This window comes from Salvelinus namaycush, chromosome 1 (genome assembly GCF_016432855.1).
Source record: "Salvelinus namaycush isolate Seneca chromosome 1, SaNama_1.0, whole genome shotgun sequence".
Lineage (NCBI taxonomy): Eukaryota > Metazoa > Chordata > Actinopteri > Salmoniformes > Salmonidae > Salvelinus > Salvelinus namaycush.
The window spans coordinates 70,163,435-70,176,667 of NC_052307.1; the positions used below are offsets into that span (position 1 = coordinate 70,163,435).

Genomic DNA, 13,233 nt, shown 5'->3' on the forward strand with positions numbered 1-13,233 from the left:
AGTTGGGTTAATAAACCGTCAATTCTTAAACTCATTCCTCTGTCTGGACAATTCCTCCTTTATGATCTAGTCCGGTCATTACATTGGTGTCAGAAGTAGGATTGAGTTTACAAATTGAGGAACTGTGTTGGTCTTGACCCCGAGCAGCAGGAACGGTTGTGGCAGTTGTAGTTTGAATTCAGAGACAGCTTTGCGCTGAGTGAGGAAGAGGTGGGTCAGACTCATCTGGTGCAGCATGAGATCGACACAGGTGATGCTCGACCCATCAAGATGCGTCCCCGCCGTATCCCGCTGGTACGCCAGGAGGCGGCAGACAAGGCTGTGTTGGAGATGCAGCGGCAGACTTCATCGAGCCCTCAGACAGCCCCTGGGTGGCGCCAGTCGTCATGGTTCCTAAGATGGGGGGCAAGCTGAGGTTCTGTGCGGACTACAGGCGGCTGAATGAGGTAACCAGGAAGGACTCATACCCCGTACCACGTATCGATGAGTCGCTGGACCTGGTTAGGGGGTCCTCCTGGTTCTCCTCACTAGACCTCTGCAGTGGCTACTGGCAGGTGCCCCTCTCCCCAGAGGCCAGAGCCAAAACTGCGTTCTCCACTAACAGAGGACACTGGCAGTTTAAGGTCCTGTGCTTTGGCCTGTGCAACGCTCCAGTTACTTTTGAGCGTTTGATGGACAGGGTGCTGGATGGCATCCCCCTACAGCAGTGTCTGGTATACCTCGATGACATCCTGGCCCATGGCAGCTCCTTCCAGTTAGCCCTGGTGGCGCTACGGCATGTGCTGGAGCGGGTGGCTGCCGCAGGTCTGAAGCTCCACCCCGAGAAGTGCCACTTCATGAGGAGAGAGGTGTCCTTCTTGGGCCACCAAGTGGGGAAGGAGAGGATCAGCACCATGGAGGACAAGGTCGGGGCTGTCTGAGACTGGCCCACCCCCACCGACCAGCATCAGCTGAAGAGCTTCCTGGGCCTGGCCTCGTACTACAGGAGGTTTGTACGGGGCTTCTCAAGTGTCACTGCACCCCTGAACCGCCTGCTGCCGAAGGACAAGGCCTTCACTTGGACAGCGGAGTGTGAGGAGGCCATCAACACCCTCAAACGTGCACTGATCGAGGCGCACGTGCTCGCCCCCCCGACCTCACCTTGCCTTTTATCCTGGACACAGACGCAAGAAATGTGGGCATGGGTGGGATGCTGGCCCAGGTGGGGCCAGAGGGGGAGAGAGTGGTGGCGTACTTCAGCAAAACATTTGACAAACATGTGCGCCGCTACTGTGTCACCCGGATGGAGCTCTTGGCTGTTGTGGCTTCCGTCAAACACTTCAAGTACTACCTGGGTGGCCTGCCCTTTACTGTAAGGACTGACCACTCTGCTCTCCAGTGGCTCATGTCTTTCAGAGAGTCAGAGGGGCAGGTGGCATGCTGGTTGGAGGAGCTTCAGCCGTATGACTTCACAGTGGTACACAGGGCAGGGGCACGCCACTCCAACGCCGACGTCATGTCCCGTCGGCCCTGTACTGCAGACGGCTGCCGCCACTATGAGCGGAGAGAGGGACGTGAGAGAGAGCTGTGTGCAGAGGAGGGGGTCTGTGCAACAGTGTGTCGGGCGAGCGGGTCTGTCTGCTGTGAGCTGCAGACTGTCGATTGGCTGGATGGGGGCAGCAGCAGGGACGGGACACAGACCTACAGCCAGTGCTACAGTGGGTAGAGGCGCAGGTGAGGCCACCGTGGGAAGAGGTGACAGCGCTCTCACTCGCGACCAAAGGGTTGTGGTCAAAGTTTGAGAGACTGTGGCTGGCTGATGGCGTACTACAGCGGGCATGGAAGGAGTCAGCTACGGGAGAGGAGAGGTGGCAGGTGGTGGTCCCAAAAGCACTGCGGGAGGCTGTGCTCCAGAGTACTCATGGGGGGATGGGGACTGGACACTTTGGGGTCACAAAAACACTACGCCGCCTCCGTCAGGGCTTTTACTGGGGCAGCACAAGAGGGATATGGAGGACTTTTGCCGCCGCTGTGACAACTGCACAGCGAGAAAGGGCCCCCCAGGCCGCTCTCATGCTCAGCTCCAACAGTTCCCAGTGGGGGCTCCCATGGAGAGGGTGGGAGTGGATGTATTTGGCCCGTTCCCTACCACAGACAGTGGAAACCTCTGGCTGCTCACGGCCATGGGCCATTTTGTGAAATAGTCTGAGGCCTATGCTCTGCCTGACCAGGAGGCAGAGACCATCGTCGACGCCCTGACAGCGGGGATGTTCAGCAGGTTTGGAGCTGCGGAGTCCATCCACAGCAACCAAGGCAGAAACTTTGAGTCCCGTGTGTTCACCACCATGTGTGAGAGGCTGGGTATGCACAAGACGCACACTACTCCTCTCCATCCTCAAAGTGATGGCCTTGTGGAGCGCATCAACAAAACGCTTGGACAGCAGTTGGCCATCGTCTCTGCCAAACAACAGCGTGACTGGGACAAGCACCTGCCTATGGTCCTCATGGCATGCCGCTCCGCTGTCCAAGTCTCCACCTCCTGCCCGCCTGCCCTCCTCATGCTGGGGAGAGAGATCCGCACCCCTGCGGAGATGGCGTTTGGTCGACACCCGGATAGCCCTCATGTTTCCCCTGGGCCAGAGTATGCCCGGAGACTCCAGGACCGCCTGGAGACAGCCCACACCTTCGCCAGAGTGCAGCTGGTGAATGCAGGTGTGAGGCAGAAGAGGAACTATGACGTGCACACCCGGGGAAGGCACTTTGTGGCTGGGGAGCTGGTCTGGGGGGAGAAAGGTGGCACTGCACCGGGACAGGTTAGCCCCATACAGAGGGGCCTCTTCTCCCCAAACCCCAGGGACCCCCACAATTCCCTCTCTGCCATTGACATTCTCCAGGCACCCACCCCCAGGTGCCGCAGACAAGGCTCCAGACAGCCCACTCCCCCTGTCTCCCTCCCTGTGTCACCGCGTGATTCCCCGGGAGCCACGGCCTGTATTCCCCGTTCCCGCATCCTTGTCCCCCATATCCCTGCCTTCATCCCCTGGGTCCCAGAGGGGCAGCCCTCTGCCACGGATGGAGCCCCCTGTTTCACATCTGGACACTCTGCAACCATCACGGCCATGCAGGCAAAGGAGACCTCCGGGTTGCTTCAGAGACTTTGTTTGTTCCCTCGGGACGAGGGACTTTGTGGTGGGGGGGCTGTGTAGCGACCTGTGTTATGTGTTAGGCTATTAGTTGGTTGTTTTGTACTTACCAGTACCCAGTGTTCGTGGGGTCCGACATGCCAATCAACCTGCTATCTGCCAATCGTGGGAATGCCTGGAATGTTCTGATGCCGGGCATCCTGGTGGTTGGCAGAGTGGCGTGGTGGGGGGTTGGGCAGGGGGATGGAGCTTTGGAAGTTAAGACCAGGTTTAGCCATTGTTCTTTCTCTTACGTCTGGGCTTCACAAGAGAAGGTCACGGTTGGTTTGTGGGGTATCCTTCATTTAGGCGTGGGCTACGGTCAAACAGTAGCCTGTGTGAAGTTGGGTTAATAAACCGTCAATTCGTAAACTCATTCCTCTGTCTGGACAATTGTTCCTTTATGATCTAGTCCGGTCATTACCTGTCCCGGGGAATCACGCGGTGACACAGGGAGGGAGACAGGGGGAGTGGGCTGTCTGGAGCCCCGTGTGGCTCAGTTGGTAGAGCATGGCGCTTGCAACGCCAGGGTTGTGGGTTCGATTCCCACGGGGGACCAGTACAAAAAAGTATGAATGTATGTACTTGTAAGTCGCTCTGGATAAGAGCGTCTGCTAAATGACTTAAATGTAAATATAATATGGCCGGGGTTCGAGGCTACCGGCGTTAGCTAAATTAGCTAGCAAGTATCTGATTTAGCTTATGCTAAGCACTGCTGATCCTGGTGCTAGTGTAACGGATGTGAAATGGCTAGCTAGTTAGCGGGTACGCGCTAATAGCGTTTCAATCAGTTACGTCACTTGCTCTGAAACCTAGAAGTAGTGGTTCCCCTTGCTCTGCAAGGACCGTGGCTTTTGTGGAGCGATGGGTAACGATGCTTTGTGGGTGTCTGTTGTTGATGTGTGCAGAGGGTCCCTGGTTCACGCCTGTGTCCGGGCGAGGGGACGGTCTAAAGCTATACTGTTACACTAGATTAATGTTAGCTGCATTTTATAGCCAGTGATGAGAAACCGATCCTTCCACTGTAAACTAGCTGATAAACTTCACGATTCAGTAACAAATTTCAGACAAAACCGTTACCTTGTAAAGGTTCAAACTCTGTTTGCAGTGGAAAAGGAAGTTCCTTCAAACTGTGAAATCTGTTTGAAAGGAGAAGCTAGGGAAATTGGCTAGTAAAATTTGCATATTAAAGAACTCATTAAGTTAGCGTGTGTGGGTGTATATTTAGCAGCTGTATGCGTTAACTTGATGTGCGCAGGACCGCTTGCAGCCGTTTATTTAGCACATGTTAAACCGCCTGCAAGCACATTTGCACGCGCTTATTTGACGCGTGTAGGCGTTAATTTAGGCCTGCACCCGTTTACTTTACACACATAGCATTAAAAAAATCGCGTTTTGACCACGTGCTTTAAGACCAAAACGGCGTTCCACATTTTAACCACACTGCTAATCTTATGCCTAACCCGAACCTTAAATTATAACCCAAAACCCCATTTTTGTTTTCATGATTTTTACGATATAGCCATCCTGACTTTGTGGCTATGGTAACTAGTGGAAACAGGGATTTTCGTTCATTTTAGTCGAACATTTGCCCGTTCAATTTCAATCCATAGTCCCTTGTCCTTCCCCTGATATAGAATCCTGCTAACCTGTTGATAGGCTAATTGATGCTTCCTGCTATATCGCGTTCATCTATCCGGTTGTTTTGGACAGGAGTAAGACGAGAAGTAGCCAGTGAGCGAAGTGAAAAAACGTCCCGTGCCCATGTCAAAATCTAATGTTTGTAAACAAACTACTGAAACTTCAGAAAAAGTCAACCCAATGCTTTCCACAGAAGCATGTCAATAAAAAATATAACTCAAATACATTTTCAAACTACATATACATGTTCCCCCTTTTCTAGAAAAGACCATGACCATAAACATATTTCAAATACTAACTGAAGTTAGAGCCCTAAAAAGTAATAAAACATGGACATACACAAACGCTATGAGCCTGGAAGGTTTGCTAGAAGGCAATAATTACATTTCTTCAAAAAATTAGAAAAATATGTGAACTGAGTAGTGTAGAACTTGTAGTGTCCACAATTCTTGGAAGGCAACTCGACTTGTCAATATAATAAAAACAAGGAGATGGCTATTGAACAATTGTTTATTTTTAATAGAGTAAAAACCTGTCTGCAGAAGGCGGCCCACTTGAAGTACACCATGCTGTTCAACTGCTTTATTTAGAAACAATATCTGGCTTTATTATTCCAGAGGTCGGAAGGAGTAACTCATGTAATCAAAACTTTACAGCAATATGTAGGTAATATGTACTGTTTGAAATCTCAAATTAGCTCTGGACCTTACACCGATGTGGTTATTGCAACTGCCCAGGCTCCTGTGTATAATCCTTGTCCGGAGTCATTATTTTGTGTTTTATCACAAGGCAAGGCTGCCATAGCCCCGTAAAAGCCATCCTGATCTCACGAGCTCACAGATCAGGATGATTCATACGAGGCTAAGGCTGCCAAACCTCTGTATTATCAATCTGTACAACAATTCAGTCAAACTGCACATTTATGAACTACAGGATATATTGGCCTAGCTGCCCAACATTTTTCATGTTCTAGATCAGGTTTATCTTGTAGTGTTTTCAAATAGTACATCTTACATATTGTCATCATACTGTAGGTCAATTGAGAGAAAGATAAATGCATAACCCTCCTAGCACTCCCAAACATACTGACAAAAAGTGAGAACATCTGAAAAATCCACCCCCATTATCCGCTGGCCTCAACATCCAGTTCATATCCCTTTATCTTATAAAAAGAAAATATCCCATAAAAAATCTGAATCGCTTCAAGAGGTATGATTTTATGGACAATACTCCAAACTGCAAGTGCTGGACAATAGACCGTGCTCAATAGACTTCCCCAAGCATGGGGAAAGGGACAAACATAGCAAGCTTAAAGCACCGATGCGGTTTATTACAAATGCTGGAATTGGATCACTAGGAATTCTTCCAGAAGCTTAGTAGATTGGTTTTAAGGCCTGGAGTAACTTCACTACTTTTCATCTAACTTCTTCCAACAACTGAATTTGTTTCCTTCAACCTCATGTAAACTTAGCGGTTGGACTTAAAATAAATCTATGTATGTATACTCAAACCTAGTTGTGCAGAATATTATCTCTGATGGCTGAATGAAGATTTTTCCCAAGTTATACAGACCTTACTCTCCCCCAACATATTGTCACTTCAACAAATAGATGTGCAGTCCTCAATTTCTTTTTTCAGGACAAGCTTGCGTTAGAATCACTTGTGTGTCAGGCTACTACAATGTCAATACAGCTGGTGAATGATACTATTATTCACTGAAGTTGCATTAGTGGGACTGAAAAACAAAAAACACCAGCATCTTTGTTTAGAGTTGAGCACACCAGATTGTTGTTTCAGATGCAACACCATACAAGGGGCAAGCATGGCAATAGACCATCAGGTAAAGCAAGATTGTCTGCTAGAAAAATGTCAACATACACCAGTAACACTTGTTGAATTGCAAATTGTTCTGAAACAAACAATAAGTAGCCCAATGCGCCCAGTCCCATTCTGGGGACAAAATCAATCTGGTTACACAGTAGTCTAGGCCAGAAGCAGCCATCTTCTCCTGCAGGGCAAACATTTAGAGGTCAACAATGATTTAATACCATAGACACTTGTTAAGCGGCTAGTTAAAACATGGCAGTTATTTCATATTCAAGCGCTGGGGAGATGGAGAAGGCTAGATAGACATTTCTAATGACTGATGCTCCAAGTTCAGCCATGATTGTAGCAGAAAAGCCTCCTTTGACTACATCGACTACACTAAAAAGGGCAACAGTCACCAACACTACATTTAACAAAAATATTCCAGAGCAAATATGTGCAGCACACCCAATCACTGAATCAAAGACCGCAGTCCTTCCCAACATGACCTGTAATTGGTGACCAGCATTAGCAGGTGTTGGGAACCACAGGGCATGCTTAGGGGTAGAGAAAACATCCCAACAGCTCTGAATCAAATCATTCATATGCATTTCTAAAACCAGAAGTTAGGTGGCAACCACACAATATCTTTGGGGCAGAAATAACAGCGTGATGCAGTAGAAATACATTCATTCAATATTCAGTAAAATTATAAAACAAATTATCCCGATTAGTGAAAACGCTCCAAAACCCAAAGTGTTTTCAGGATGTCTGACCTACTCTGATCTTGTATAAATAGCTTATGTTAAAGGTCTGAACTGACTACCTTAATTTGAAAGCAGGATCTTCACAACAACAAAAGTGAGCCTATGATGTAAACCACTTATCTACTTGATGTACCCCAAGAACATTTACATTTTAGTATGAACACTGAAACAATAGTTTAAGAAACTTGGCAAAGTACAGCAGAACGTCAAAACACGGGATAAATGGCTAAGATAGACTAGGAAAATATAAAAAACAAAAATTGTGACCCGACAGGCTATGTAGGATTTTAGTGCTCCTAAGGTACATTGCAGAATATATCCCAAAAAATAAAGCTATTTTTCAGTGATCAAAGTACTCACAGTATCAGCGGGCTTCTGCATACATCTTTACACAACAGAACATTATCAAATACAATTTTAGTAAGAAAGGAACTCAAATAGATGCAAAAATACTGAATAATTCCACTGGAGTACGATATTTACACAAGTTCTTGTCCCTCTGATTACTGTATAATATCAAACAATGCTCAAATTTTCAAAAGCACATTATAATCCTTTGTTGTATTTTTGGGAGAAAAAAACGAAATTGGTAAAGAAACTGCATTCACACCTGTTGAAATCAAGCAGTCAACCCCCGTGCTGGTGGCAAATTTACAGAGTATGTTGTCATTCTTTTTGACAAATATTTCTGGACCATGAAGGGCTACAATTCTTGGTGGATCCATCTCTCCGGTGCACTACGCAGCCACTTTGTTATCCTTCTGGAATAAAGCAAAACATGTTTAGACTTGAACACACATCCAGCCTTTAATAATATTGAGACAAAGACATGCATCATATTGAACTTCACTTGCATTATAAGTGTGATGTTGGGTTGTCCTGTCCTTTGTTGCAAGTGTGTGCTTATGTACATTTAACTTTGGAATAATAAAATATAAAATAAATAAAAATAAAAAAATGTGATTTTATTTTATACATGTGGTGTAAACCAAATGGTAAGGAATTATTTACCCTGTATTCATATTCAACAAACTCCCGGCCACCTCTGCTGCCTCCTCGGAATCCTCCCCTGAAGCCGGGTGGGGCCCCACGAGGGGGTCCAAAGGAACCTCTGCTCATGGCACGCCCTCTGCCCCCACGGAAGCCCATGCCGCCACGACTTCCTCTGAAGCCTCCTCGGCCTCGATTGTGCCTCAGTGGAATGCCAAAGGTCTCCGAATTCATCCTCCTCTCCTCAGCCCAAGTCTGCCTTCTTGGGAATCCTGAACCTCCAGATCGCTCAGCTGCTTTCCTGTAAATACAAAATGAGACCTTTAATGCCAAAGACTAACCGACATGCTTTTGATTTCCATTAGTATGAGACACTATCAATACCACAAAGTACATGTAAAAATACAAAAATTGTTTGAGAGCAAAAGGGACATGCCTTGTATCATCAGAAGAGATGTTATCAAAGAAGGACTTAGTCTTGTCGTAGTAAACGTTGGCCACCACAGGTTCCTCTTCCTCAGCATTGCCTTCACTGTTCTGGGTCTCCACTCCAGAATCTGCCTTCTCATCTCCATTAAGAGCCTTCTCTGGTTTATCAGGCTTGTCGTCTATGTTAGACAATTAAAAAGGGGTAAACAATTTTCTTCTTAAACTTGGATTAAGATAAGAGTACACAAAACATTGACAAGTTCCAAGTCAACAGTGGCAGCTTGGGAATTTAGGTAGGAACCCAGGCTAGGCCATGCCATTACTGCTGCATGGAACATTCTATAATAATACCTTTCAGTTTGAGTTTGCTCTGAAACTCTTTTTCAATCTCCTCCTTGTTGAACTGAGCGTTGGCAGTCTCAAAGTCAAAGTCTTGATCAAACTTCATGGGACCGTCTCTGTGTGGGTTGAAGCGGCCTCTTCCACGGTGACCACCTCCACGACCACGGCGCTGAGAGGGAGGACCACCGGCTGGGAAGACAAGACAGCAGAGTCAGACAAACAATAGCAAAGCAGCATTTAAATTATATTTTATTTGAATCCGTATAGATTTTATCTCGAAAGAAAAACGTGGGCACATTAACACCAGTAAGGCAGTGTACAACAGAAGCTATGGCGAGAGCTTGAACAGGTTAACAAGTACACTGGTATTTCATGAGAACCAACTCACCACATTGACGGTTATTCCGGTTGTCGCCACCACCTTGCTCAGAATCTGGTCTGGGTATTTTCTGAACCTCAGGGCCTGAACAGCACAAAATAAAAGGACCAAACTCGCAATTATTTTGGAATATCAGTCAAGAGCAACAATATTCTAAACTAGAAAGCCATATGGCCAGGTGCTTCACTTAGAGAGATAGGCAATCAAGCAATTGTTCTAAACAGGCAATCAAGCAATTGTTCTAAACAGGCAATGTAGACTAGTCTGTGTGACAGCAGTGTATTGTGGACGCTCAGGCCAAGCCTGGCTACAGCCTCCCCTGCCAGCCTCACCCCTCCTCTGTTCCAGGATGTCTGGAGGCTTCTGGTTGCCCGGGGTAGTGATGGGCCTGGCTGATGGGCCAGCTGGGTTCCTTTGTCCCACTGGTGCAGGTGTAGCAGGGGCAGTGGTGGGGGAAGTCTGCACTGCCTGCTCCAGGGAAGGGCTCTTCCTCAGAGTGTCCAGCTGGGGGCTGGTGCGACCTAGAGGACAAGGCAGGGGTTAGCCCAAGATGTACTCTTAAGGAGCCTACCTTTACTCTTTAAGGTCCAAGGACATTATATGATATATTCAAAGGTAGACTGGCTCTGGCAGCCAACACAGCCAAATAAGCAATAATATATATATATATATTATTTTACCCCCTTTTTCTCCCCAGTTATTCGATCTTGGTTCATCGCTGCAGCTCCCCAATGGGCTCGGGAGAAGTAAAGTCATGCGTCCACCGAAATGCCACCTAACCGCGCTCCTTAACACCCGCCAGCTTAACCCGGAAGCTAGCCGCACCAATGTGTCGGAGGAAACACAGTTCAACTGGCATCGGTGGTGAGCATGTAGGCACCCGGCCCACCACAAAGAGTCGCTAGAGTGCGATGAGTCAAGTAAAGCCCCACTGGCCAAACCCTCCCCTAACCCGGATGACGCTGGGCCAATTGCGAGCGGTCCTATGGGACTCCAGACCACGGCCGGTTGTGGCACATATGAAGCCGGGACCGTAGTAACACCTCTAGCACTCATGCAGCGCCTTACACCTCTGCTCCACTCGGGAGCCCCAAATACTAAATTTAAACATGAATCGATTATAAATTGCAATACGGTTCTAGAAACAAAGCCCTTTACTTTCAAAATAATTTCACAACTGCAAAATATACACTTACTTTACACTGTTTTAACCAGCTTTATGACAGTTGAAGTCAACAGTATTTTTCAGTGTCACATTTCTGGCAACCTTCTACAGTTACACACAGGTGTTTGGAGCATGCTAGATAGCTAATTAGCACAGGTGGTGCCTCTGTCTTCCGTAAACACGCGCTGTAACATGGAGATATGGCCATGTGGGAACACTAACCCTATAAAAAAAAAAAGTGTGTATCACTAACCTTTTCTTTAATTATTATTTCTCAATTATATTAAAGATAAGATCCTTATGCTTCCAAAACCGTACCGCAAGTGACACGTTACTGTTCAGACCGAGCTCTGGGGCTCTTAACACAACTCCCCCATATAGAAGACACCTTTGTCCAATTACTTGTGTAATGCACTGGAACTGAGAATCATGATCGAAGGCAGGTTGTGTGATTATAATAACGCAAGAAGTGCAGTTCTCCACTTTTGTTAACTGCAAGCAACATACCGCATAGAACATAAAATTGCATGATATTCAGAGGCAGATATGTTAAAGAAAAAAGTACTAGCTCCAACAGCATTGCATTAAACACTGACAATACAAGAGCTTTCAAGATCATTCTTCATTTCAGACATCTCAGAGATGATAGAATGGCGAATCAACAAGATGAATGTACCAACCTCCACCAACAACTCCAAACTGCTGGGACACCAGGGGGCTGGGGTTAAACTGGCTGTAAGGGGGAACAGGAGCCCTGCTGCTAAAGGGTGCATATGAGCCCACAGACTGGAATGATGGGGGTGGAGCATTGGTGGATCCAATAGAGGACTGGGGAAAACAAAATGTTAAGACAACCATATACATAACTATTAAATATGTAAACAGCAAATACATTTGCCAATGAATCATGACTAGATCAATGTCCTGCTTACTTGAACAATGGCAGGGTCCTGAGGCAGGGAGCTGGTGGCTTTTGGTGGCTCGCAAACAGTCAGGTCCTTGATGTCACTCCCTCTGAAGATTATGTACTCGAAGACTTCATCCCGTGGTGGAATTGGCCTGTCAGTAGGGCGGTCCTCAGTGCCAAAGGAGCGGACTGTTTGGATAAACAAATGCAGAGACAAATTACATTGATTGTCTGCCAGATCATCCACCATTCATTGTACAGTCTAGTATTGACAAAATATAACGCCGTGCAGGAGGTAAACAAAGAGAATGCAAGTGAGCACATACCAGTGCAAACAGGCAGCTAACTAGCTGCCACTGGAGAAACAATAGAACTGTCGCTAGTTAGCTAACTTGCACTTTCTAGCCATCAAATTAAGGTCAACATCGTTAGCATTTTATCAAGCCGATTTCCCGTCCACATTAACCGCTAACATTTACTATCTAATCATGCAAGTTAGCTGAAGTGATAAACCGGTCAGCTAAGCAATGCACCAACAAAGCATGAATGAAACAGGCCAGAGCGTTTGCAGTGAAACGGGCTAGTTAAATTAGCTCTGCTAACTTAAACTAGCCTGCCACACGCATGATTACGCATTCGACAAAGCCAGCTACTAGCTATGCTAACTAGCATTGTGAACAATTTGACAGTGACAGACTAAATGCCTGCACCTCATTGCTAGTAAAAAAAACGGTGTTTTCAATTTATCGACTTATTTGATTGCAATGTATACGTTTTAGCTTACCTTTGGCGAGAGCAACAGTCGAATTTTCGGTGTCAATTGTGTATAAAATTCCTTCATAGCGAATCTCGGCCTTCGAGATTAGGCTAATTTTACTCCCGATGTAGGGCGTCCCTCCACTCATACCGTCTTCCTTTTTATTTGAGTGTGGGAAATAAATATATATCTTCCAAAAGTATATGGAAAGTAGCTAGCTACTTTATTTAGTCCTGTTTGTACACTTCTAACAAAGATTATTGCTTGTTCGTTCTTCCCCCAATTTACTAGCACCACGACATGGCCGTTTTCTTATGATGCCTTGCCTCACCGCAAAGAATGGTGGGAAATCGTCTCTGTCAACCGTAGATATCGCGAGTTTTCACTGGATCATTGCTACCTTTCAAAGATTACTGATCTAAGGTTAGTTTTGTGTTACTCTCCCTTCTGGATACTTTCTGGGATTGGGAGAGGGCAAACTGATCCTAGATCTGAGACTGCCAACTACAGTTTATGTACAGTTTTCATCGCTGCCACTGGATACCTTATCGCCCATCTCTCTCGCTCATCCCTTATGCATAAAAATACATACAAAGACAACGTTTGTTTAATTAAGCAGTTTCCACACAGGTACCATGTATTTTACTGTAATCTGCAATAAAGACAAGGGTGCAGTTGCAATCTTCTTCATCTAACAAAATGTCCTTCCAGCAATTCTAACAAACCAGCAGCCAGCCACAGCTAGCCGAAGCAAAACATTTAGGTGAAATTAGGTGAAGGTGAAATTATTTGGTGCGGAAACTACTAAGTATTTCCAGTCGTGTCTGTGGCAAGTGTCAAAATAAAATCTCTATGACAAATAAAATATGTCCTAGGGACCATATGCTAC

The 13,233-nt window shown here is 46.4% G+C and overlaps 1 protein-coding gene across 2 annotated transcripts; it reads right to left on the minus strand.

The window, feature by feature from the left end:
- Positions 1 to 5,294: 5,294 nt before the first annotated feature.
- Positions 5,295 to 12,665, minus strand: LOC120048078 (protein LSM14 homolog A-like). 2 transcript variants are annotated; one of them, XM_038993775.1, is made up of 9 exons: positions 12,372 to 12,665; positions 11,613 to 11,776; positions 11,361 to 11,508; positions 9,848 to 10,036; positions 9,525 to 9,599; positions 9,146 to 9,325; positions 8,802 to 8,973; positions 8,387 to 8,666; positions 5,295 to 8,133 (listed from the first exon to the last, which is right to left on the minus strand). In XM_038993775.1, the coding sequence occupies exons 1-9, from the start codon at positions 12,490 to 12,492 to the stop codon at positions 8,113 to 8,115; spliced, it is 1,350 nt and encodes a 449-aa protein (XP_038849703.1). In that variant the 5' UTR covers positions 12,493 to 12,665; the 3' UTR covers positions 5,295 to 8,112. The 2 variants fall into 2 exon arrangements, with proteins under 2 accessions (XP_038849703.1, XP_038849700.1); XM_038993772.1 differs by having other exon boundaries at positions 5,295 to 8,136.
- Between the last annotated feature and the right edge of the window lie 568 nt (positions 12,666 to 13,233).

Bases quoted from the DNA above. Each gene is read 5' to 3' on its own strand.
- LOC120048078 (XM_038993772.1), bottom strand. From the start codon at position 12,492: ATGAGTGGAGGGACGCCCTACATCGGGAGTAAAATTAGCCTAATCTCG. The intron at 9,326-9,524 runs GTGAGTTGGTTC...TTGTCTTCCCAG, and splicing joins CCGGAATAACCGTCAATGTG to CCGGTGGTCCTCCCTCTCAG. The intron at 8,137-8,386 runs GTAAATAATTCC...GCTTTATTCCAG, and splicing joins TTGTTGAATATGAATACAGG to AAGGATAACAAAGTGGCTGC.